This window comes from Pristis pectinata, chromosome 1 (genome assembly GCF_009764475.1).
Source record: "Pristis pectinata isolate sPriPec2 chromosome 1, sPriPec2.1.pri, whole genome shotgun sequence".
Lineage (NCBI taxonomy): Eukaryota > Metazoa > Chordata > Chondrichthyes > Rhinopristiformes > Pristidae > Pristis > Pristis pectinata.
Genome location: NC_067405.1, coordinates 33,427,293 through 33,451,996, shown reverse-complemented (window position 1 = coordinate 33,451,996; position 24,704 = coordinate 33,427,293). Strand labels below are relative to the sequence as shown.

The following is a 24,704-nucleotide window of genomic DNA, read 5'->3' as shown; positions in this document are numbered from 1 at the left end:
CTGGTGAGTCTGATATGGGTGGTGGGCAAATTGCTGGAGGGGATTCTAAGGGACAGGATCTACCATCATTTGGAGAGACAAGATCTGATTCAGGACAGTCAGCACAGCTGTGTGTGTGGGAAGTCATGTCTAACAAATCTCTTGGAGTTCTTCGAGGAGGTAACCAAGAGGGTAGATGAGGGTAGGGTAGCGGATGTTGTCTATATGGACTTTAGCATGGTCTTTGACAAGGTCCCTCATGGCAGGCTAGTCTGGAAGGTCAGATTGCATAGAATCCAGGGGATATAGTGGATTGGATTCACAATTGGCTCAGTGGTAGGAAGCAGAGGGTGATGGTCGAGGGTTGTTTCTCAGACTGGAGGCCTGTGTCTAGTGGTACGCCACAGGGGTCAGTGGTGGGACCTTTGTTGTTTGTAATTTATATAAACTGTTTGGATGTTTATGTACAAGCCATGGTTCCTAAATCTGCAGATGATACTAAAATAGGTGGTGTTGTAGTGTAGAAAGTTATGAAAAATTACAGGGGGATCTTGATCGGCTAGGTCTATGGGCCGAGGATTGGCAAATAGCTTTCAATCCAGATAAATGAGAGGTATTGCACTTTGGAAGATAAAACCAGGGTAAGACTTGTACAGTGAATGGTAGGGCTCCAAGGAGTGTTATGGAACAGGAGGGACCTAGGAGGAATTTGCAGGAAGTGGTGTCATAGATAGTGAAGATGGTGTTTGACACACTGGCCTTCATTAGTCAGGGCACCGACTACAGGAGTTGGGAAGTTATGTTGCAGTTATCTAAGACATTGGCGAAGCCCCACTTGGAGTATTGTGTACGGTTTTGGTCACCTCTTTAAAGGAAAGATGTTATTAAACTAGAAAAAGAGTGCAAAAAAGATTTACCAGGATGTTGCCTGGACTTGGGGGCCTGAGTTACAAGGAGAGGGTGTGTAGACTAGGACTTTATTCCCTGGAACAAAGGAGATTGAGGGATGACCTAATCAAGGTACAGTGGCATGCAAAAGTTTAGGCACCCTAGTCAAAAGTTTGTCACTGGGAATAGCTAAGCGAGTAAAAGATGACCTGATTTCCAAAAATGCATAAAGTTAAAAATGACATTTAATATTTTAAGCAAGATTACTTCTTTATTTCCATCTTTTACAGTTTCAAAATAACAAAAAAAGGAAAAAGGGCCTGAAGCAAAAGTTTGGACACCCTGCATGGTCAGTACTTAGTAACACCCCCTTTGGCAAGTATCACAGCTTGTAAACTCTTTCTGTAGCCAGCTAAGAGGCTTTCAATTCTTGTTTGCAAGGAAGAATGGGCAAAAATCCCCCAAAAGGCTTCTAGGTTCTGTGAGATTCTTGAGCCGTCTTGCATGCACTGCTCTTGAGGTCTATCCACAGATTTTCAATAATGTTTAGGTCGGGGGGGGGGGGACTGTGAGGGCCATGGCAAAACCTTCAGCTTGTGCCTCTTGAGGTAGTCCATTGTGGATTTTGAGGTGTGTTTAGGATCATTATCCTGTTGTAGAAGCCATCCTCTTTTCATCTTCAGCATTTTATTTTAAACAGACTGTGTGATGTTTGCTTCCAGAATTGCTAGTATTTAATTGAATTCATTCTTCCTTCTACCAGTGAAATGTTCCCTGTGCCACTGGCTGCAACACAAGCCCAAAGCATGATCGGTCCACCCCCGTGCTTAATAGTTGGAGAGGTGTTCTTTTCATGAAATTCTGCACCTTTTTTACTCCAAACACACCTTTGCTCATTGCAGCCAAAAAGTTCTATCTTAATTTCATCAGTCCACAGGACTTGTTTCCAAAATGAATCAGGCTTGTTTAGATGTTCCTTTGCAAACTTCTGACGCTGAATTTTGTGGTGAGGATGCAGGAAAAGTTTTCTTCTGATGACTCTTCCACAAAGATCACATTTGTGCAGGTGTCGCTGCACAGTAGAACAGTGCACCACTACTCCAGAGTCTGCTAAATCTTCCTGAAGGTCTTTTGCAGTCAAATGGGGGTTTTGATTTGCCTTTCTTGCAATCCTATGAGCAGTTCTCTCAGAAAGTTTTCTTGGTCTTCCAGACCTCAACTTGACCTCCACCGTTCCTGTTAACTGCCATTTCTTAATTACATTACGAACTGAGGAAACAGCTACCTGAAAACACTTTGCTATCTTCTTATAGCCTTCTCTTGCTTTGTGGGCATCATTTATTTTAATTTTCAGAGTGCTAGGCAGCTGCTTAGAGGAGCCCATGGCTGCTGATTGTTGAGACAAGGTTTGAGGAGTCAGGGTATTTATAAAGCTTTGAAATTTGCATCACCTGGCCTTTCCTAATGATGACTGAACAAGCCATAGCCCTAACAAGCTAATGAAGGTCTGAGACCTTGGTAAAAGTTATGAGAGCTCAAATCTCTTGGGGTGCCCAAACTTTTGCATGGTGCTCCTTTCCTTTTTTCACTAAAATTGTACAAAAATAATATACTAATCTTGCTTAAAATGTTGAAAAGAATGTTTCATCTTTAACTTTATGACTTTTGGAGATCAGTTCATCTTCTACTCACTTAACTATTCACAGTAACAGAAATTTTGACCGGGGTGTCCAAACTTTTGCATGCCACTGTATATAGATCAGGAGGGGCATAGATAGGGTAAAAGCACACTTTTTCCTGGGGAGGGGGTGCTAAAACCAATAAGGCATAGGTTTAAGATCAGAGGCAAGAGATTTAAAAGGGACATCAGGGGCAGCTTCTTCACTCAAAGGGTGGTGAGTACTTGGAATGAGCTGCCAGAAATAGTGGTTGAGGCAGGCACATTAGCAACATTTAAAAGCCTTCTAGATACATACATGGATAACAGAGTTTTAGAGGGCTCTGGGCCAAATACAGGCAGATGGGACTACCTCGCTGGGCAACACAGTCGGCAATGACAAGTTAAGCTGAAAGGCCCATTTCCATGCTGTATGACTATTTGACTCTGACTCCTCCATCACCTTCCAAGCTCACTGAACTACACTGGCTCAATTATAAAATTCTTAGCTTGGAGTTGAATTCCTTCCATGGTCTTGCCACTCTATTGCTATAGTCTGCTCCAGACCTACAAACCTCTCAGAAATCCACTTACAACCACTTGTATGGCCTCCATGTTATTTGATTCATCCCCAACAGCTGTGCTTTCAGCCATGCAGACCCAAAACTCTGGAATTCCATCATTAAACCTTTCTACTTTTCTCCCATAATTAACTCCATAAAACCTACCTCCATGCAGAAACCTTTTAATAACCTGTACTAATCTCCCTTTGGCTAAGTATCAATTTTTTTGTCAGATAACACCCTTGCAAGTTTTATTGGAAAACTCTTTCTGGTAAGTATATTTATGAAATTGTTGTTAATTTGCAAATCACACAAATCTATTCATTTTGAGGATCCATCAACTTAGCTTGATTTGGCTTGGGGACAGATAACAGAGGAAATGAGCTAGAGGCAAAGGGTAGATAATCACCCTCAGTGACATTGACTAACACATATTGGTGGCAATGCACTATAATCCACCGAGAGTCATACAGCATGAAAATACGCCATTTGAAACACCACATCCATATCAGCCAGTGGACTCTCATCTCCCAGTACTTGGCCCTTACCCTTCTATGTCTAAGTGATTCAGGTGCTCAGCTTGAGACTTCTTAAAGTATGAGCAACCCTGCTTCAACCACTCTCTCGAGCAGTGATTGTTAGGTACTTAGTAAAAAGGACCCCTCATATCCCCTCTGAATCTCTTCCCCCTTATCCTCGTTTCATCTGCTTGTGATTATGGGGAAATAGTTCCTGCAATCTATCCCATCTACTCCTCCACAATTTTACATACCTCAATCATGTTCCCTCTTGACCTACTCCATTCCAGGGAGAACAGACCAAGCTTCATAACAATAAAAAGAAAAAAAAATTGGCTCCACTGGTCAAACTTTAGAAATGCAGTAGTAGCAACAATGTGTGCATGCGGACATTTAATCCAAATGACAGAATGGACAAATTTCTGTCCAAATTATTTCATTTCAGTAACTAGCAAGTATTGTTCCATGTTGCAGAGTATCATATTCATAATTCTAAAAAAACTAATCACACAATGCTGTCTGTTCCAGTAACACATGAAGGGCCACAAAGTGCAAAAGCTAACAGGGCTGCTGCCTCACAACTTCAGCTTCCTGGGTTTGATCCCAACTTCCAGTGAGGGCACTGTTTGTGGTGTGTGCATGTTATACTTGCAACCACATGGGCTTCCCCCAGATGTTCCATTTTCCTCCCACATCTCAAAGACATGGCTTGCAAGCCAATTGATTACTGTGAATTCCTTCTGGTGTAGATGGCTGGTAGGAGAACCAGGGTGGAGCCAATGGACATGTGGGAGAGAATACATTACTGAGAAATAAGAAATAGAATAGCTAGGGTTGCTCAGAGAGAACTCAAAAGACCAATCGTATTCATAAGGAAATATGAATACGATCAGGAATGCGGCATTCAGCCGCTTAAACAAGTTCCCCACAATGAATAGAGAGTGAGTGATACATCTTAACTGCATTCACTCAGCTTGGTTACATCTCCCTCAAACATTCAACACAGATTTATCACTTAATTTTGAAATTTCAATTACTTCATGCTGCTTTAGGGAAAAACAAGCTCCATGCTACTACTATTTTCTGCATGATGTGCTTCCTAAATCTCACATGAGCTTCACAATTTAGAGTTATGCCCTTACTTTCTTAAACACCTCCATAGTTCATCATTTGGTCCTAAATGCTCAATGGCTTTCTTTCACAAATACAAATCTTTTAGCCCACCAATATACTGATAAATCTGTGTAGCACACCCTCCAAGGTCCAGGCAGCCTTCCTAAAGTCCAGTGCCCAGAATTAAACAGGACTTTCTACAAGCGTTGGGTTATTGTCTCAACTCCACCCATTTAAATGGAAAGAAAACAGTTGCACTCTGGCCTCGCTTTGGTTGCGGCCTGCTGGGGGCAGTTGTGTACAACTGTTGTATTCAGTAGCACACTAATTTGTTTTTGAACTTAATCCTAAATCCGCATTTCAAAGTAGTAAATGGGAGAACAAAACTGGCTCCAGCTACCAGTCCTTAAATCACAACCATCCTAAATATTTACTTAATACAGAAAGTTATAAAAAAGGCTAAAATTATGTAGATAACATCTGTGAAAGCACTAACACACTTAAATTAATGGGGAACTCAGTTGCAGATCATAAATGCTTTGATAAATTGTGTAACATGTGAACACAACCAAGACATTTACCAACAAAATGATATAATATACAATAATCCACAGAACTACTCATTTTCTCCCCCCAGTAACACTTTCTTCATAAGGCATTGGGAATCTTCGACAGCCGCTTATAGCCAATAGGCAAGATCCTATACCGATTTAAAGGTGCAAGTGACCCAAGGTAAATTAATAATTTTATAACTTTCCTTGGAGATTTTAATCACTTTCCCTAGAAAGCAGCTTGCAGAACACACCCAATTAACTCATCAAGTAGTGATGCTAGTGCATACTATGCCATTTTGGTAAGCAGTTCATTAATATGCCATGGCATTGCAAAAATCCTTAAAAATTCAGTCTTCATCATGAGAGGCTGCAAAATCTCCAAATTACAGTATTTAATCGTGCATTACTTTCACAAAAAAAATCTATTTTAAATGAACAAATGTCAGGACTAAAAAAACCTGAAGACTTAAACCTCTTCCAGGAGGTTTCATCACCTCGGGGGAGAGGAAAGACTGGAAATCTTGGTGCTTGGTTTTGTTGTGACTGGAACAGGCTTGGCAAGCTAGCCAATATTCTGTCCAGCAGAGCAAGATTTTTTAAAAAATGATATAATCTTGACTCCCACTACAAGAATGCAGTGTAGCCGAGTTAGACATTTAGCCATTCTGCTTGGGTGAAATAAAAAAGATAAATTAAGTCAAATGACACTGCCTACTCACATTTAACTCGTACGTTAACTCCTGAGGGAGCCTTTCATGGCCATCATGTTCATCATCATCATTTTTAACAGTCTCTTCGTGGATCATTAGTTCATCGTGTGAAATAAGTTCTTCCTGGGGGAGAGCACTTTCCTGTAAAACAGTTTCTTGTTGGAGAATTTCTTCATGAGAGATCTCCCTCTCTTCCAAAACTGTTTCCTGTGCTCCTATATGTACAGAAGGCTGATCAGAAATGCTGCCCACCACAACCTGCGGTCTGGAAGACTGCATTTCATTTATACTGCTGCATTTAAGAAAAATTCGATCAAGTTTGTCTTCAATATTCATTCTTCAGTGGGATTGTTTTGCTAAATCTGAAAAGAAAAAAAGTACAATCAGAATAAATGTAATAACTAGTAATGATATTTTAAGTACAAACAACATGCATTGTTGCACCAAGGCAATTCTGCAAATCTCTTCTGTAAACTTGGAAAGTGTAAAAATCATCCCACTTTTAAAAAAAATAACCGACACCAATCCATCTATGGATGACATGCATTTTCCTTTACTATTCTTTCAATAGCCATACAAATAATTCTTCTCTGCTGCTGCACCTCTATCATTTTCCAGTTCATTTATTCCTTCCGCTCCATGTGCCAAATAGTTATTTTATCCCCTTCCATAACCACCACCATGCTCCAAATGCTCTTTTAAAAGCCCAATGTTACTCCACATCCATACACCGACATGGCAGCCATCAGTCCCATAAGTCAAAGGTTTGCAGCCTAATGGACAAGTCTGTATTGAACATTGTCTGGTGTTGCTCAATAGCCCCATGCTGGCACTGTCTTCTCTGCAGTACTTTCTGCAAATGAAGGCAATGAGCTGAGAAGGTGCAAAGCATTGTTTTCTCACTGGGCATTCAGTTTCTACTCAACTCTTCTGAAACCTTCCTGAACAGTCAACGTCCAGTGGTCCTGACTGTCAGTAGCTATCACCCAGTTGTCTGTGCCAGTACCCACCATCTTCCTATGTCACTCTCACAGAACTAAGTATCTAACTATTATAACCCATACAATAAAACTATTTACAATTCCATCATTTTCAATGACAATCCCCATTCCATAATTACAATGTAACACAAGCCACTGCCTTCACCAATATTCCATACGAGTGGAACTTCCACCAGTTTAACAGTCGGCATTATCAAATTACAATAAAGATCCATTAATCCAGCAGCAGACATCAAAGATGCTGAATAGGCAGATTTTCAGGACTATTAGCCGTTACTTCTATCTCAACACTGCTGTAAATCATTTATTTTTAAAGAAGTTACATAGTTTGATGATGAATTTTCCACTAAACAGAGCATGGAAACTGGGGCCCTGTGAGTGGACAGGGATGGCGACAAACATCTGCTGAGCCAGATGCCAAACCATCAGGATTTCAGAATCATATGATAGTAGATGGTTTTTCTGAAACTCCATTGGTTCCTGCTCTACATCCAACCCTTAGTATACAATTTCCCTTCAACTACTTATATCAGAGTGTGAAATATAAAAAAAAGTGTCCTTTGCAACCTTCCAATTACAGGGCCTTAACATTCAAACTCAGTTGTCTGATTTCTCAAATAGTAGCTGTCTCAGGTTGGAAACAACCTTCAGGACATCCTACCCACCAACTTGCAACATCCTTTTCTCACACTGCCAATGACACCAGATCTCATTTGTGGGTAAGGACCTCTTATAATCCTATTTGTTTTACTGTCCACATGTATGCCATTTCCTAGAAGAGAAAGCATCTCCATTTTCTATTTTCTCTTTTCTTTTTAACCTTGAAAGACAGAATTTCACAAATGGTTTCATTATTTCCCAGTTCTAGTCTTGCTAATTTGAATTCATCTAAGACTTCATATCCTGCAGATCTGTGCTTGACAATCTTCATTGTCATTCTGAAATAAAAATAGTAAATGCACAGCATGACAGGCAGTGTTCTATAGAGAAAAAACAAGTTGTTTCAAGTCAATAACCCTTCATTATAACTAAGAAAGCAAGAAAATAAGTGTGCTTTAACTTGCAGTGAGGAGAGTAGCAGAGTATAGGAATGATTGTGATAGGGCAGAGCCCAATATTGTCCAGACGATACGGTGCCTTGAGCCATCTACTAAGCAGATAGATAAGGGCAGTTAGAATAAAACATGCTGAAACCATGAGGTTCAGTACACAGCAGATGTCAAAAATCCAAAACAAAAATGAATGCTAGAAACACTCGGAATCAGGTAGCATCAGTGGAAATTAAAAGCCAAATTAGGGGGGGGGGGGGGGGGGGGGGGGGGGGAGAAATGTGGTGAGGGGTGAGGGGTGAGGGGTGATGGGGAAGGTGTCCTTGCATCAGAATTTGCCAGTCCTGACACAAATAGGAAAAGCTGGTTATTGTTGAAATCAATACAAGAGTCCAAGCTGATGGAAAATGAGGTAGTGTCCCTCAAGCTTATGTTGGGCTTCAATGGACAATGTGAGAAGCCAAAGAAAGAGAAGTCAGGGTGGGAGTTCGATGGAGAATTAAACTCACATAACTGCAAGCCTTGTTCAGGCACAATGCACATCTTCCCTCCTGCACCCTTAACATTAGATGACAGAAGATCATTGACAACTAAAGGCTCTGCAGGTTATTTATCTCTACAATGTAGTTTGTGGAGGCTTGTTGAATGGAAATTGACTTCTATATCTGCTTACATGATAACAGCAGCTATCTTGCAAAAGAAACACTGACTAAGCACTTGGCAAAAGACTAACAAGTCACTATATATCACATCCTTTTTCTAAAAATGGATATAATCTTGCGCTCCAGAATTATTTTGTTTCTTCATCTTGCACCTTGTTCCATCACCTTCAATTCCCTTAAATGTAATGTGCACCCATTTTTGATTATTTTCCCCAACTTTTTCCCCTGCTTTTTCCTCCAGCAAAGCTAGCTGGTGTGTTACCTACAGAGCATATCATCATATTTACTTCTTCTGGCAAGTTAAGCATGTTGTGGCCAAGTGAACTGGGCAAGTGGGATCAACATCAAAGGAGCTTTTGTTCTAATACCTATATTAATGGCTCGAATTTCATGGAATGGAAGGCATCCAGTGGCAAATCTTAGTAGAGATGTTGTATTACTAGGCAAATTTCAGCTCAAAATCTCATAATTTATACTGGTATCAGAAGTTCAAGATGAACACAACACCAAAGGATATGGGATTAATGAAGCATTAGTGTAAATGAGTGGTCAGTGTGGACTCGCTGGGCTGAAGGACCTGTTTCCGCACTTATCTTGCTATGACTACTACATAACACTCTCACTAAGTAACAATAGTAAGGTGGTACATCTGTGATTTAACACCGCATAGGAACACAAATGAAAACTGTAATTTGTGAGGAACAGTTTTCCACTGCTCAGCTCATGGTTGAATAAACCCAGTGGTGAACTCAGCATGTGAAATTGTGAATAAAACAGCAAATTTCAGTTTTCAGGGATGGCACTGTCTGGTAGATTCCACATTCAGCTTCATACTGTACAAATATTTTGTGTTAAGCATTGTGGAGATCTAACTGCAGCAGCTTTTATTCTTTGGAAGGGAAGGTTGTGCACCTGAAGCTCATGTAAAGCTGAGATCTATATGCTTTCTAAGCACAGTTTTAGAATTCTAGAAATGGACTTGCATCCTCTATGGCTTACCATCAAGTTGAAATCAAATTCAAGACTCAAAACAGGATTTTTCCAGAAAAAACACAAAATTAAGCAGTGAAATCTTAAAACAGGATTATTGGATGCAAAAGACAACAAAAACCTTTGCCCTAAAAAAGAGATTTAAGTATGATCTTTGAAGCAACTTTCTTGGAAGTAGTCATTGCTCTGTTTTCTGAGTAAAGTTATAATTCAGGCATCATCATAATTACCCAAGAGGGCCAAGATGTCCATTCGAACAGAACTGCACAAACAGCTAATTTTTTAGAAATCTGTAAAATACCGGACTAAGAATCGGAACAAAATATTTAGGTTGCTAATTCCAATTCATGGAACTTCTAAAGCATCATATAAAGCTATCACAGTCAAATACCACTGTTATCCGACCTCTGGCAAACGAACAATGCATTCTGAAATGTGTAATGCTACTGTTGGTCCGTAAAGCATCAACTTCACAAGTTACAGCCCAAATGAATGGACAGTCTTACATCAACGGAGGTGCATATTGCTGCTGGTGAAGAAACATTACCTTGAAAATACAGAATTTAATAATAATTGGAAAGCAAAAATATAGTGGATACAGGAAGTGTGAAATAAAAACTGAGAATGCCATTTGACTTGATTACTTTCAGCAAAGGTATAAGAGAAAGAGAGTTAGGTCAATGACCTTTCTTCAGAACTGGAAATAGTTAGGTCTTAAGATGCAGAGAAAGCTGGGAGAAGAAACGTCATGGTATCTGACAGCGTGGAAAGCAGGAGTGATGGAGGAAGGTAACAAACACCCAAGGAACTGAAACTGCAGAAATGATAACTGAAATTACAAAAGGAATTTGTTTAACACCACGTTTTCTTCCATCTAAGCAAAATCATCAGTCCAGCAGTTTTATTCCATGTGAAAAAACTGTTCAGCTCTTACTATTTCCAGTTCCGATGGAAAGGTCATCAACCTGAAACAATAACTCTGTCTCTCTCACCGTAGGTGCTGCCTGACCTGCTGAGCATTTACAGCATTTTCATTTTTTTTAAAAAATTGTGTTCCAGGAGTTGGTTAAAAGGAAACAAGCTGTTTGTGATATAGGCCACTTAAGTGAAGTGGCTGTAAATGAATACTTAGTATTTATTTATATCAATCTTGTCAAATCTTGTGTCCAACACTAAACAACGGAAGATCCTTCCAACTTTTATCATCTTGCATTATCCAATGATCACAGAACATGTACCAGGGTAGCGAATTTCTGATTACAAAGTCACATCTACCTCACTGCAATGAAAAAATAATAATTGAACTGCTTGATGTAAAGTGACAGTAACATGGAGTCAGGTTCCAGTCAAACTCCAGGGCAAAGTCTGTGAACACAGGGGAACAGCTCTTCATGTCAATTAGAAGTATAAATGGTGAAAATATTAACCATGCTAGCCAACAACACCACTTATTTTTAACCCCTCAAAACACAAAGCTAACTTAAAACCATGACAGAGCTGCAAAACTCACCTGCCTCTTACATCAATCTGCTCTGCACCACTGCAACATTGACCCTCTCCAATCACAAGTTACCTCCTATTTGACCACTATGCTCCTTACCTTGAGCTATACTAATTCCCCTTTGTCCCCAGATCTCCACTCCAAACCCCACCATCCACCACTCCCACTTGTTCTCCTTAGCAGGTTTCTCCCAATCCAGGCATTCTTGGATCATTCCCTTTCCAATGCCATATCCAGATGAAAGATGTAATGCCCAATATTAATTTGAAAACAGAATTGAATGCTTTAAATAGAACAGTATATGCAAATATATTCAATTCCTGTGAATATTAGGCAGGCACACCCTGCTCTAATTTGGCCTTGGCCAAATATTCAGCAGACAATGACCACCTGGCCCCACAAATATAAAACAACCAATTGACCAAAGTATCCAAGGATGCATCATGCCTGTGGAAGAGTCTCAACAGGAGTTGACAAATCCAAAGTGTACTCTTTCAATTGGCTAACAAATAAACCATCAATTTCACTTTGTGATTTAACCTAATGGAGCCATGCCTACCATGTTGATCCAGTGCGACTTCTCCTCCATTATGGTGCAGAACTTGGATCAGCACATTGAATGATCTGTTGGGAGTAACATATTATCAGAAGTTAGTAAAATGTTACTTAATATTCCTCAGAAACATAAATGATACAAGTTCAAGTAGATAGCTTTACAGTATATAGTTATGCAAGTCAAAAGAAAATTGATGACAATCGTATAATTTATCTACACAAAATTATTTTCAATAAAGTGTGCTCTATCGTTGATCCCTCACCATTTGCATTCTTCCATCTTTTTATTTGTCCAACTTGAACTTCTGGAAGTAATCACTAGATCCCTGTCATGTACATCACCTATTTCAAATGACTAGAAGTCCATTTTTACACTGCAAAAATTTAATTTTAAATCATGTAAATTAATTTTATTTCTTGTACTATTAATGAACAACCAAGTAAAAAGCATCATTATTAATCTTCCCACTTGTTAAGCATGAAGATCTGTAAGTATAGTGTTCAATTTGAGCTGGTTAAGAGGGACACAACATAATCGAGGATAGGCTGACAGGAAAGTAAGTGGCAGGGGCAACGAGAGATACAAGTATTAGGGAAGATGTAGGAGATGGCAGAATTATGTCAGCAGTGAGGAGATGAGGAGAACAAGCTGAAGTGAGACAGGGTGTTATGGGACTTGGTTGCGATGTGGGGTCAGTTATGCGATGGAGAGAACCAAGGAAAGAAAGTCACAGAGCAGTGAGATTAAATAACTAGATGCCCACATCCCAGAACAGGAGAAACATGAACTAGGAGAAAATCCCTTAAAAAACTAGAACAAAAATCAGTAAACAAGTGTGTATTGAAGAAACTTGTATTTGTAGCTCCTAAAATAGTGGAAGAGGAAGCCTTTGGGAGAGGGTAAATAAGTCTGAATGCAGCGCAGCGATCTAAATAGCGGAGGGGATACTAGGCTTCCAGCAATCCAAGTGATGAGGCAGGTGGGCTAGAAACCAGAACCAGACCAGCACACTCCCTAAATCAAGATTATATTTTCACCAAGGGCAAAGGGAGATTGTGTTACGTGTATAAAGTTACACTTTCCTTTCTTGGCCTATTTTCCCATTTCAAGGATGAAGACACACACTACAATGGGCCCAGGGAGGAACACCTCCTCAAAAGGAGGGTCAGTAATGTAGCTGCAGTTTCTGATCCCTGATCACATCTGGCAGTCAGAAGTTACGAACACCCGACTTATGGACGCTCATACATACAAATAAGCTCCCATGATGTTATTAAATTCAAAAGTCCAACATACTACATATGTCCTACGAATGGCAGAACTAGTTTCCTCTCTCCACTTTTAGAGATTGTTCTTTCTCATCAGTCGTATGTGCTTTTGATGCCATTCATTACAATACTGTAGAGGTATAGTTAGCATTTTGAGTGATTTTTGTGTATATTTCAACTTATGGACAAAACCCATTCATTAGCTACAGGCCAAACCCAGGTAATGTGTCTTGGACTTTGCTCTAAAAATTTGGAAGATATCACTTCAGATGTTAAAATCACCTCTCCTTAACGACGATGCTGGCTGAGTGATGGACAGTTTCAGAATAGTTCTTGTTTAAATATTAAAAACTCTTTTTTTCCTCTGCCCAGTACAGAAGAAGGGCAAGAGCGATGGAGGTCAGCTGGAGCTACCATCGCATTACAGAACTGAGAGACATCCCAGGTGATTGGAAGGGCTGAATATCACAATGATATCTGGGCCTTAGACAATTAAATATTGAGAACAGGTTTGAAAAACTTTGTTGTGATCTCATAGCAGTATTCAAAAAAATGTTGAAAGGATTTCATGGTGCAGAAAATCAAGAACTCTGGAAGATAATCTTAAAATTAGAGCCAGAGAGGAAAAAAATATACACACACACACACACAGAGACACACTTGCATATTCTGGCTTTTTTTTAAAACATGTTTATATATAAATATATTTAGATGTATATATAAAATCACTAAACACACAAGTGGGTGAAATGTGAATCTCTCTTCTCCTAGAGGGTTGTGGATGTACAATCATTTTAAAAAGGAATCTGAAGGGCACGAAGAAAAGCAAGAGAGTGTCTCATCTTTTTCCAGGTCACCCATGATCTCACAGAATGAAGCAAACCTTAAAGGGTCAATGGCCTATTCCTGATCCTAGAGAGGATTCTTTTTGTATAATTTTTGACAGCTATAACCAAAATTGCTTTATTTACTTAACACCACAATCAGTAACAGTTAATGAAGAAGGAGGAGACAGAAGGATAAATTTGTGTGCGCCATTTATAATTTAAGACTTGCTAATTTGCAGACTGAATATCATACCAGAGAATCAATATTTATGATCGCTGCAACTGAACACACCTGCTTAGCACAACAGCTCTTAATCAGTGATGATAAATAGTTCAGTCAGGTACCTAAATAAACTGAAGCTTTAACCAACGTGCAATGTATGAAAAGAAAAAGGTCACTATGTTATTAGAACCCATTTCTAAAAGAAAGACGGGTATGGTCAGTAATCGAATGATTCAAAGTAAACCTTCCAAAAATTTGGAAAATTTCCCCTGACGAGTTGCAACCTAATACTTGTTCATTCTGTAATGTCACTTAAATATCCGTTAGGATTAGTTTATACGAGGAGTGTTGCAGGTTGAGATCGAAAGACAAGTACCGGAGGTCCTTGAGATGACATCTCGCTCAATAACTGATATCCAGAAACAGATTAAAAATGTATTCATTTCATTGCTGCTTGTGGGATATTAACAACAGAACTTCTGCCACATTTTGTTTAAGAGTGATGGTCAAACATCTCACCATGTGAAAGGCAAAAAATTCTTCAATGACCTGATAAGTCATTTTACCATCATAAACATTTACTGTGGGGGAAAAAATGTTTGCATCAATACAAAGTGTAGTGGTTGCTACCGCGAAATAAAACAAGACGCTAGTCGAAGGATTGTCAAACAAGAACTGGTTTATTTTCCCGCTTTGCGCAGGCCTTTTAAGGGAGACTGTTCCCGCCCAATGCAACCGGCAATGACGTAAGTACTACGTCATCAAGTCTTTCCCGCGCGCGGGTTCTCCCCGTCGCTTGGGAAAGACTAGGCCCGCCGCCATCTTGGGCCTCGTCGCTCCGACGCCGCGCGACCCGACTGCCGAGCCGGTTCGCCTGACGGACGGTGAGTCGCTACAGAAGCATTATTAAGTCAATGAAAAGATCCATTCCTTGCACAGTAAAATGTGTCTGGAGTACTGCATTTGTTGCACAATAAGCAAAAGTGGCAGGCATTCACTCATTAATATCCCACTAACAAAACAGAAATGAACAAACATTCAGCTTCTCGTTGCTAATATGAAGCAAAATGAATAAATTAAGAGACCCAATGCTCAAATTTATTATGGGCAACATGAAAGATCCACTAATATATTTTAAACTTGCTGCTACAATTTTATTTATGAAACAGCAGTATTGACACTTAAAACAGTGTTCAATTGAAGTACCAAGCACCTATAAAAACACATCAAATCACAGAAATCTGCCTCACCATTTCGGTTATCAGTACTAAAAAGCCAATTTGAGCTGCTCATGAAAAGCTCACCACAATCTACTTCAATAGGTCAATACATAACAACAACCAGCAACTTAGCTGGAACATTACCAACTGCATCAACACCCTTCATAGCAAAATCACTGCAGAGTAAGATCTTCTTTACACGCACCTACTTCAATATATTTAGCTAGAGATTTTCTTCAATTTCCTGAAAACCAATATTCATAAATCAAAAAGGCTTTTCCCAATAGTTTCAATGTAAAATCTTGAACTGCATTCCAGAGTTCAAGAATTTAATTCAAAAACCCCTAAACATTTAACAAACATAAAAACACCCAAAACATATCCACAAGTGAAACCAAAGATCCCAATATGTATCAATAGAGGAGGAGATGTTCTCTTTTGTGGAAGAATCTAGAACTAGGGGCACTCTCATAATGAAAAAGAGTTCTCCCATTTAGAATAGACAAGATAAAATTCTCCCAGAAGGTCCCAAGTCTTTAGAACTCTTCCTCAAAGGCCAGTGGAATTGGAATCATCTTTGCAGATTCTCAATAAGAATATAAAAAGGGGATAGTAGCTGGAAGGCAGAAGTGGAGTTGAGGCCACAATAAGATCAGCCAAGATCTCACTGAACAGCAGAGCAGGCTCGAGGGGCCGAGTGGTCTAGCCTGCACCCCATCTATAGTAAAGCAGTAGAGGCAGTTTTGCATATTGAGGTGATAGCAGAAATTCTGAGGGGCAGAATTATCAAATGGTGTTCAGATGGTGGTGATGGTAGGAAATCCAAGCTTCCTAAGCTTGATAGACTTTGCAGCACTGATGGTGAAGGTTCTTAACCTCCTTCCCTCACAAGACAAACATTATGCAGATTAGCAAATTCTTGAAACATTCAAACCAGCCATGGCTGCTCTAGCACTTTAGAAGATCCATCACCCTCCTTGGATTCTTTCAAGTATGGAAATCTAGACAGTGCTCTTTAATCTGATAAAATGTCTTATTGCAAAGCACATAATTTCCTACCATGTAGCCTAATGCTGCACTTTGTGTTGATATTGTCACCTTTTTAAAAAAGCGAATGATTTTCTCACATCTCCAAAAGCCTTTTCATAGTGGTGGTGATCCTGAGTGATGGCTTCTTGTTCTAAATGACCTCCACTGCTCATCTCCAACAGAATTTCATTTGCAAACTCTTCACCATGAGATTCCAGCAACTCTTCTACATCACTGTGGTCTCTTTCACCAAATCCAGACTCATTTATGAACTTGACAATGTCTTTTCATTCAAATTCAGAAACTCACAGGGGTCTTGAATGTATACAGGCCATAATATCCTTTCATACACCATCTATTCATTGCTGCGTGGGTTGCATCATTGCAAGAGGCCGTGATGCATTTTATGACCCTCTTTGACATTGTATTTCTTCCGAATTTCATTAATGGCATGTTCGTCACTGCCATTTAACTCCAAAATAACATGCCTCATTGAGTCCACGAGTTGTAACAATAAAGTGGTGCCTTGAGAATGGTGAAAAACATTAGAGCATCAGCCATATCTGAATGGTTTACCCGACGTTAACCAGACGTCGAGGAACACTGTTGATAATGAGCAAGGATCTATATTCCAGATTATCCCTTGCACATCATTGTTTGATGGAGAAGAGAAAGAATATGATATAATCTTGGAAGTACCGTGCATCATCCTACCTTTTTTGTTAGATCGTCATATTCTAGACAACTTAATATCCTTTGAACTCTTGGGGTTCTTCTAGTGATATATTAAGGGAGCCTTAAGTTTACAGTCATCCCAGCAATGTCTCCAGGATTAAGACAATCTTGGTCTGCCTTCAAGTTCAGAGCAGTTTTCTCTCCATCTATTGAGATGAATGTACACAGAGGCATTCTCTTCAAAATACTTGTTAACAATAATCAGCTTTCTCTACGATTCGTTTCAGCTCCTTTGGGAAATTTTTTGCTGCCACAGTATCCACATTACTGCCTCCCCTGCAAGACAAATATTATGCAGGTTTGCACATTCTTGAAACATACAAACCAGCCACGGCTGCTCTTGAATTCAGTGGCACTTTGGAACATCCACTGCCCTCTTTACAGTCTTTCAAGTCTTGCCGTAACAACCACACTTTTTTCCCGGATCAAACTCTAGCGCACACATTGATTCCACACATTAATCCTTTTTCCATTCTGCCCATTATATCATCTCCGCTATACATAACACACAATACACTTCCAGGGATAATATTTTGAGCACAAACTCTTACTTTGCCCACATTGTTAAGGATTGGTCACACCAGATGACATCCACCAAATGCTCACCTTTATCATTTTAATTAATAACAGCTAATTTAGTATTAATGTTTATGGTTTGTCCAGATTTCTTAAAGGAAGCGCAATGCTCAAAACTACTGGAGCATTTTGAAGCCATCTTGAAGGACAAACAGGATAACTTGTGACGAATCCCAGTAATACTGCCAACAATCTCAATGAAGACAAAATAGTGCAGGAGGAAATGCGAAATGCACTATGGACAGAGATTGGTGCACTTTTTGTTGCAGTAAACAAGACCCGAACACATACCCGAAAGAGTGAATGGCATCATGCACAACTTTTCAAGTTACAAATTTCTAAGTCAATGTATTTATTTAAACTCTTAAGAGAAACGCAACCAGTCCTCATTTGACCTCCAGATTTTCCATTAGAAGGTCAAGGGAAAGCACGTATCCCCAAATCAAAAGTTGATGCATCCTAGTGAGTTTTTTTTGGGCAGTGAAGAGGTTGGACAAAGAGAAGGGAGTGTCTTGTACCAATTTCCCTACAAAACCTGCAGACTGATATTTTCATGCATTAGGTTTTGGCTCATTCTTTTAGCTGTTAACTTGTGCCCTATAACCCATAGATCTTAAATTGCAAAGGATATTTTTACATTCTTGTCAATAATTTGAAAAACCAAAAGTGTACAGACAGAAGAATGGAACTTAAGTTTGCAACACGAGTGCTGCACCTATACTTCCTAGATAAAAATAAATAACTATTCAGAGATTCAGTCTTGAGCCAAGTTTACAATTTACCATGGTGGACATTCGATGATGATAGGTGTGAAACCCTTTATGAAAGTGTTTCTGTTGTATATCAGTTAAAGGGATACTCAAAAAGCCATCCAGTTGAATATATCACTATTCCAATATTACTCCCAATAGCTGATTAAGGTTGATCTTCAGTATTTTCTTCTGCAACTGAAATCAGGTGCAATGGAGAAAAGAGAATGCAGATGCTGAAATCTGAAGCAACAATCTGCTGGAGGAATGATGTAGGGCTTCAACCTGAAAAGTCTCCCCCTCCCCCAGGTACAACTTGACCCACTGAATTCCACCAGATTGTTTGTTGAAATCAGGTGCAATTGTTCATGTAAAATATAATTATGGCAAGAACAAATTTACAATTAATCCTGGTTGTTAACCAGAAGCACAAGTGCACAGTTATGTGTTGCCTCGCATGTACCCCAAGGATGCTCCTCAAGTCTGAATAAATCTGGTACTTTCCCTTTATGCAGGTTTCAAATTCAATGCAAAGAAAACACACAATTTTCAAATCATACACCAACAAATTCAGGTCAATTGTTATTTGCAAGAAGAAATGTCTTTCTTGGTTTATTCAAATAAAAGTTTCACCAGGTCCTATTTTAAAATTAAATAAACAAAAATATTTAAAAAATAAACAAAAACAGAGAGAAAACGTAATGTGTTGCAAGCTACAGTTTTTAAAGAATTGGCTTATTTTCCATCTTTATCTCATACTTCCTCATTCTGCATAACCAATATATTCTTATGCACTAAAGTAGGATATGAACACCCTCTCCAAAATGCTCCCCTCCATGTGGGGAAGCCATCTCTTTCTTCCACACTTTATACTCAGCTAAGTTGATAATGCATGTCACAGAGCAGGTGCTTTCAGTTAATCAGATATAGTAATTACCGAAATTGTTATAAAGGGAATAGCAGAAAAATATGACTAATGTGAACAGCAGTGAAAGAGTGACAAAAAGAATAGGAAATTATTTAGGCTATTCTGCCACTTCAGGAAAGCTATTTGAAAAATTTCACTCTGATAAGACAACGTAAGTTTGAATGCATTATTAGTCCTATTCATTCTACTAAGAATATCTATTTTATTAAGATTTAAATCAAAGCAATGTTGTATTCTCCCCCCAATCCTCATGTTCTCTAAATCTCCCACCAAGTGAAATTAAAGTTTATGATCATCAAATCTTCACAGTGAGCTGAATACACCTTTCTTTCCTTCCTTCTGCTAAGTATTTCAATTTTATTTGCACAAGTCATTAGCAAAACCAATACTGCATGGAGCTTTGGTCTCCATAACTAAGAACAGATATATTAATCCTGGAGGTGGTGTAGTATCCTTAAATTAGGAGTGTATTTGATGACGAAAGAGGAAGATTTCTTTACATTCACAGGAGATGATAGTAAAACATTTAAGTTTTTGATTGAGGCTCATGAGTTAGATACCAAGAAATTATTTCCTCAGGCTGACAAATTTAGAAATAGACAGCAAACTCACAGCTTAAGGGATGGCCCATTCACCACTGAGACGAGGAGAAATTTCTCTTCCCAAGGTTGCCCATCTTTGGGATTCTTTACATCAGCAAGATGCTCAATCACTAATAGATTTATGGACTATGGGAATCTGACCCAAGGTTCAACACAGTCTATTAAATGGGAGCGCAGGCACGAGGGACACTCCTGCCTCCTTTTCATGCATCCAATTGCTTTTCCTTCTCTTAAGACCCAAATTCTAATGTAGCACCAAAAATTACCTGCCCAAGACGATTACGTTTCATCAGACCAAAGACCGAACCTGGAACTTGCTTCATTTGAAGCAGCATCCAGAAAAGCCATAAGTGAAACCTCCAGCAACTTTGGGCTTTTGGTGATTTAGTACCAACAGTAACAAGGGAATCACAACTCATTCAACTTATTTAACTATAGGATTTAGTTTATGGTTGGTATGTGAACTGTTTGATTTTATTGTTTCACATTCCAATCAAACAAGTTTTAACTCTGAGGTAAACTGGAATTGGGGGAGGGACAGGGGAGATGGGATTAAGATTGGGGAGAAGAGAAGGGTTCTGCTTTAAAAATGAAGGAATTCAGGGCCATACAACAGAGCAATTCCAGAACTTGACAGTGGAAAAGAGATGCCACTTCTTGCTGACCTGGAAAAAAATCCCCACAAAAGATCTAGCAGCAAGACTCCCTTATCCCCACTATCACTTTTCTAGTATCTCTTGCCGTCAGAAATCAGTTCAGTGAGATTCCTGGCACTTAGCAGCTGCGATACAATGTAAATGCAAAAGCTGCTAACATTAAACAATACTCAGACAAGAAACAGTTCCTTAAACATTGAAACATTTACACATAACTATAGTGGAAACTGAAACACCATAAATAAACCTTCTTAAAAAATGATATAGGTTGAAATATTCACGCAAAACAAAAATGCAATACGTAAAACTGGTTGTCTGCCAAACAGTAAATATGGCTTTGCAACAATTAAAATCTTAAAACCTTATTCTTAAAACCTTGATGGCAAAGTAGAGTAGTTCTGCAATAACTGAATTGAAGCTACTAAAACTTATTTCCATAAGATATGCACTGCATTTGAAAGCAGGTTCCCAGGTGAAAAACCCATATTTAAAACCCTGCACCAGCCTATTTAATTGTTCCAAAATGTTCATACTCAAGATAAAGCCACTATAAGAGCTATAACTAAGCCATAAATAGACACAAAGGGGCAGCACCAAGGCACAGTTAGTACAGCGGCTGCCTCACTGTTCCAGTGAACCAGGTTCAACCCTGATCTCCCGTGCTGCTTGTGTGGAGTTTACATGTTCTTTCTGTGACCATGTGGGTTTCCTCCAGCTGCTCCAGTTTCCCAAAGACATGCAAGTTGGTAGGTTAGTTGTCCTTTGTGCAGCATCATGTTGCATCATTGATAGAATATAACAAGATTACGAGAATCAGTGGGCCGAAGGGCATCTTTCCTTGCTGCGCGACTATAAATTTGTTCAGGGGATTTGGATGCTTCAGGTGAGACTAGGATTTCGTTGACAAGTTCTCCCGGCCCCTGAGCTAAGAGGTAGTTGAGGGCAAACAATGTTGTTGACACTTAACTGCTCATTAAAGTGCCCCAACGCTGTTGGGTCTGATGTCACACACGAGCCAGACTGGGCAAGGACAGCAGATTTCCTTTCCTAAAGGATATGAGTGAATGACATTTGTTTTTCTAACCATCAAGTAACTTCATGGCCACCATTACTCAGCTTTTTATTCCAAAAGTATTTAAGTTTTTAAAATACAATTTCAAAAAGTGCCATGGTAGGATACAAACATATGCCACTGGTGAGCAGAGCCGTGTACTAGTCCAATAATTAACCAATATGTTACTACATTCACCAGCAGTAGAAGGTCAATGCATAGTATACAAACTGTATGAAGAAACATTAAAACTTTGCTGTGTCTTACACTGCTAGTGGGATACACAGCAGTGAATAGGGCCATGCAGTTATTTCATCTAAATGTAGTTTGGAATAAAATATGATAAACTGAAATGCCATATGTATCTGGAAGGTTAAATATGGTACATGCAAAAGATCACATAGTACTATTTGAAGAGCGGGGGAGTTATCCCAGTGAGCTGGGTAGCACTTATTCCCTAAACGAAAGGATTAAAATAGATTAACTGATGGAAGTATTTCACTGTGTTTGTGGGATATGCTGAAGTGCAATTTGGTTTTGCATTTCCCTACAGTACAACTCTGGCACATTATTGTCAAGATTTTGGGAAGCTCAAGAATACCAATGCAAGTTATTTTTAAAACTACTTCATTTGGATTCTACAAATAGTTTAATATCATTCATTTGTGTACCTGTTAGGTTTTTGCAATGAGAACCTAACCATTTAGCATATACAATTAGAATCACTCAAAACAATACAGTGTCAGACCTCCAGCTAGTTTAACTGTTTTTATAAACAATGTGTGTCATCTTCCCTTGGAATACAATTTGTTACTTCAGTAACAAGAAACAGACAATTTGGATAGTGCAACAATGCTGTAATCTAACGTTACATTTATTAAGAATAATGAACGTTACTGAATACAGGACGGAGTGCTGGTTCTGAATCATGCCCCATTTATACCACTGCCTCTCTTCTGGACAGGGCATCATATTACACCCAACCTTGGCAGCTAAGTGGAAATCAGTTGATGGACCAGAGCACAAAAATAGGCCATTCAGACGTCAAGATTGTGGTGGTTTTTAATGAAAGAGCAATCCATTTGGTCCCAATCACTCAACTACAGTTCTGCAATGTTCTGCTCTCCAAATTTATTCTGAAAGCTACCAAAGAATATGCTTGTCTCTCTGTCAGACAGGGTATTCCCATCATAGTAACGTACCATGTGTGTAAAAAAAATTCCCTCCCATTTTTAGCCAATTATTTTAAATGTTTTCTCAGATTACAAAGCAGAACAACCCAACCCCTCTGGTCAGACTACATAACCACTGAGCATCCTCTCCAAAACACTGATATCCTTCCTTGTGCCAAATGTGATGCCAAGAACCTAGCCAAGACCCAGCCAGTATGTTTGCAGGTTTAAGCTTATTTTCCAATGATTCTATTATAAAGCCAATTATGCCATAACCCCTTCATGATATGTTGTTTTTTTAAAATGTTCAGCAACATCCTAATAAAAGGATGAGAACACCCACAAGTTCCCGTTTCTGCATCCCATTTAAAATGGTGCTAGGATATCACAACTTTCATGCTTTCTTCCAACTGCATCAATAAACATTCCTCTGCATTTAATTACATCTGCCATAAATCCACGAATTAATTTTCCCTTTACTTCCATGCTATTCAATTTTGCTTTTGTCCATTATATAACACTTTATAAAGTCGATTAAATTTTTTTTTAAATGGAAAACAAATGTGTACTGGGGGAATGACACATTTTCAGGGCATTCTTAAGGAGCATTAAACTTAAAGAGTATCCCATCTTGCTGTTCTGTAGCGTCTGTAAAAATAAATGAACCCTAGACATTGGCCTAACCAACATTTTATAGACGTGAGCAAACTATCCACCCAATGTGCCTACGTTCCGAACACCGTATTCCACAGACATTTGGATATTTTTTGCATAACCATGTTAAGACGTTTCCAAGTTACATATATGATGCTGAGAAACCTAGCTAACTGCTTCGTGCGAATGCTTCTCAGTGGACAGGAAGTTGCAATCAGGTAGGAAAGATGCCTCGTTCCACTCCGCACTCAAAAAGCCACGAAGCATAACTATGGTCCTCCATCACACTCACTTATAACTGGATCAGAGAAGGCGACAGCGTTAAAAAAAAGCATTCCCTCCTCCCAGGGGCAGGACTGCTCATCTGGGTTAGTGGGAGGTCTGCGTCATGAGAGCGGTTATTGTGACATCACAAACAAATGTTGCTGTGGCTCCAGAACACCTAGGGATGCTTTAGAATGCACGGTAACATTTTGAGGCACATGTATTAATAACGCCGGCGCACCGAGCTGCACAGACCACTGACTGAACTCTCCGCACTTACTGTGTCTCAAGCAGCCCAGATAAAGCGCAATGCTGGCCCTTATATATATATATAAAAAACAGTCCCTTTGTGGCAGCTCGGGCCTGTATGCGTATTAGCAGCGCAGTTCCTTGACACTGAATCCACAGTTTACCGGTTTCCGCCACTCCACAGACCCTTCGAATTCAGCCAAGGCGAAAGCTTTAACCGCTGCCTGTCACCAGCCTCGCTCCACGTACGGTTACCGACTGAAATACCCTCTCCGCTTAACTTTCCGAATTCTCTCTCCTACCCTCGCTCTGTTTCCAGACTCTTTCATGATGGCCGCTACCCACAAAGCCCGAAGACCGTAGGTGCGCATGCGTTGCTTTCTTCCCCGGCCCCTGCCGAGTAGAGGCTTTTCATCGGCGCTGTGGGGTATGGGAAGTAATTCTGCCATTGTAACAGGTATGTCATCAGGGCATAACAGTCTCTTCTGCGACCTTTTATTGTGTTATTTTCTCCGACTTAAATTTAACATATGTGCAGTTTGGAATTATTATCACTTCGAAATCGAAACTGGCAAGTCTGCACCGTTTAAGTTAAATTTTAAACTTAACTGAACCAAACAGTTCCAATGAAAGATCATTGAGCTGAAAAGTTAGCGCTGTTTCTCTTTCCATATTTATTGCCTATCTTGCAAATATTTACAGGATTTTCTTTGCTTTCATTAAAAAGAGATATTGTTGAATGTAATTTACCAGTATTTAT

The 24,704-nt window shown here is 39.4% G+C and overlaps 1 protein-coding gene across 5 annotated transcripts in view; it reads right to left on the bottom strand.

Annotated features, from left to right (window-relative positions):
* The window catches only part of znf148 (zinc finger protein 148), a 37,410-nt gene extending 12,994 nt beyond the window's left edge, over positions 1 to 24,416 (bottom strand). The window contains exons 1-4 of one of the 5 annotated variants that reach the window (XM_052023955.1): positions 23,976 to 24,303; positions 12,004 to 12,114; positions 11,745 to 11,809; positions 5,992 to 6,344 (exon numbers count right to left, since the gene is read on the bottom strand). In XM_052023955.1, the coding sequence (XP_051879915.1) occupies positions 5,992 to 6,318 (327 nt within the window). In that variant the 5' untranslated portion in view covers positions 6,319 to 6,344; positions 11,745 to 11,809; positions 12,004 to 12,114; positions 23,976 to 24,303. Of the gene's footprint in view, positions 1 to 5,991; positions 6,345 to 11,744; positions 11,810 to 12,003; positions 12,115 to 23,975 lie in introns of all 5 variants that reach the window. The other 4 variants (XM_052023964.1, XM_052023972.1, XM_052023945.1 and 1 more) reach the window with 4 other exon arrangements.
* Between the last annotated feature and the right edge of the window lie 288 nt (positions 24,417 to 24,704).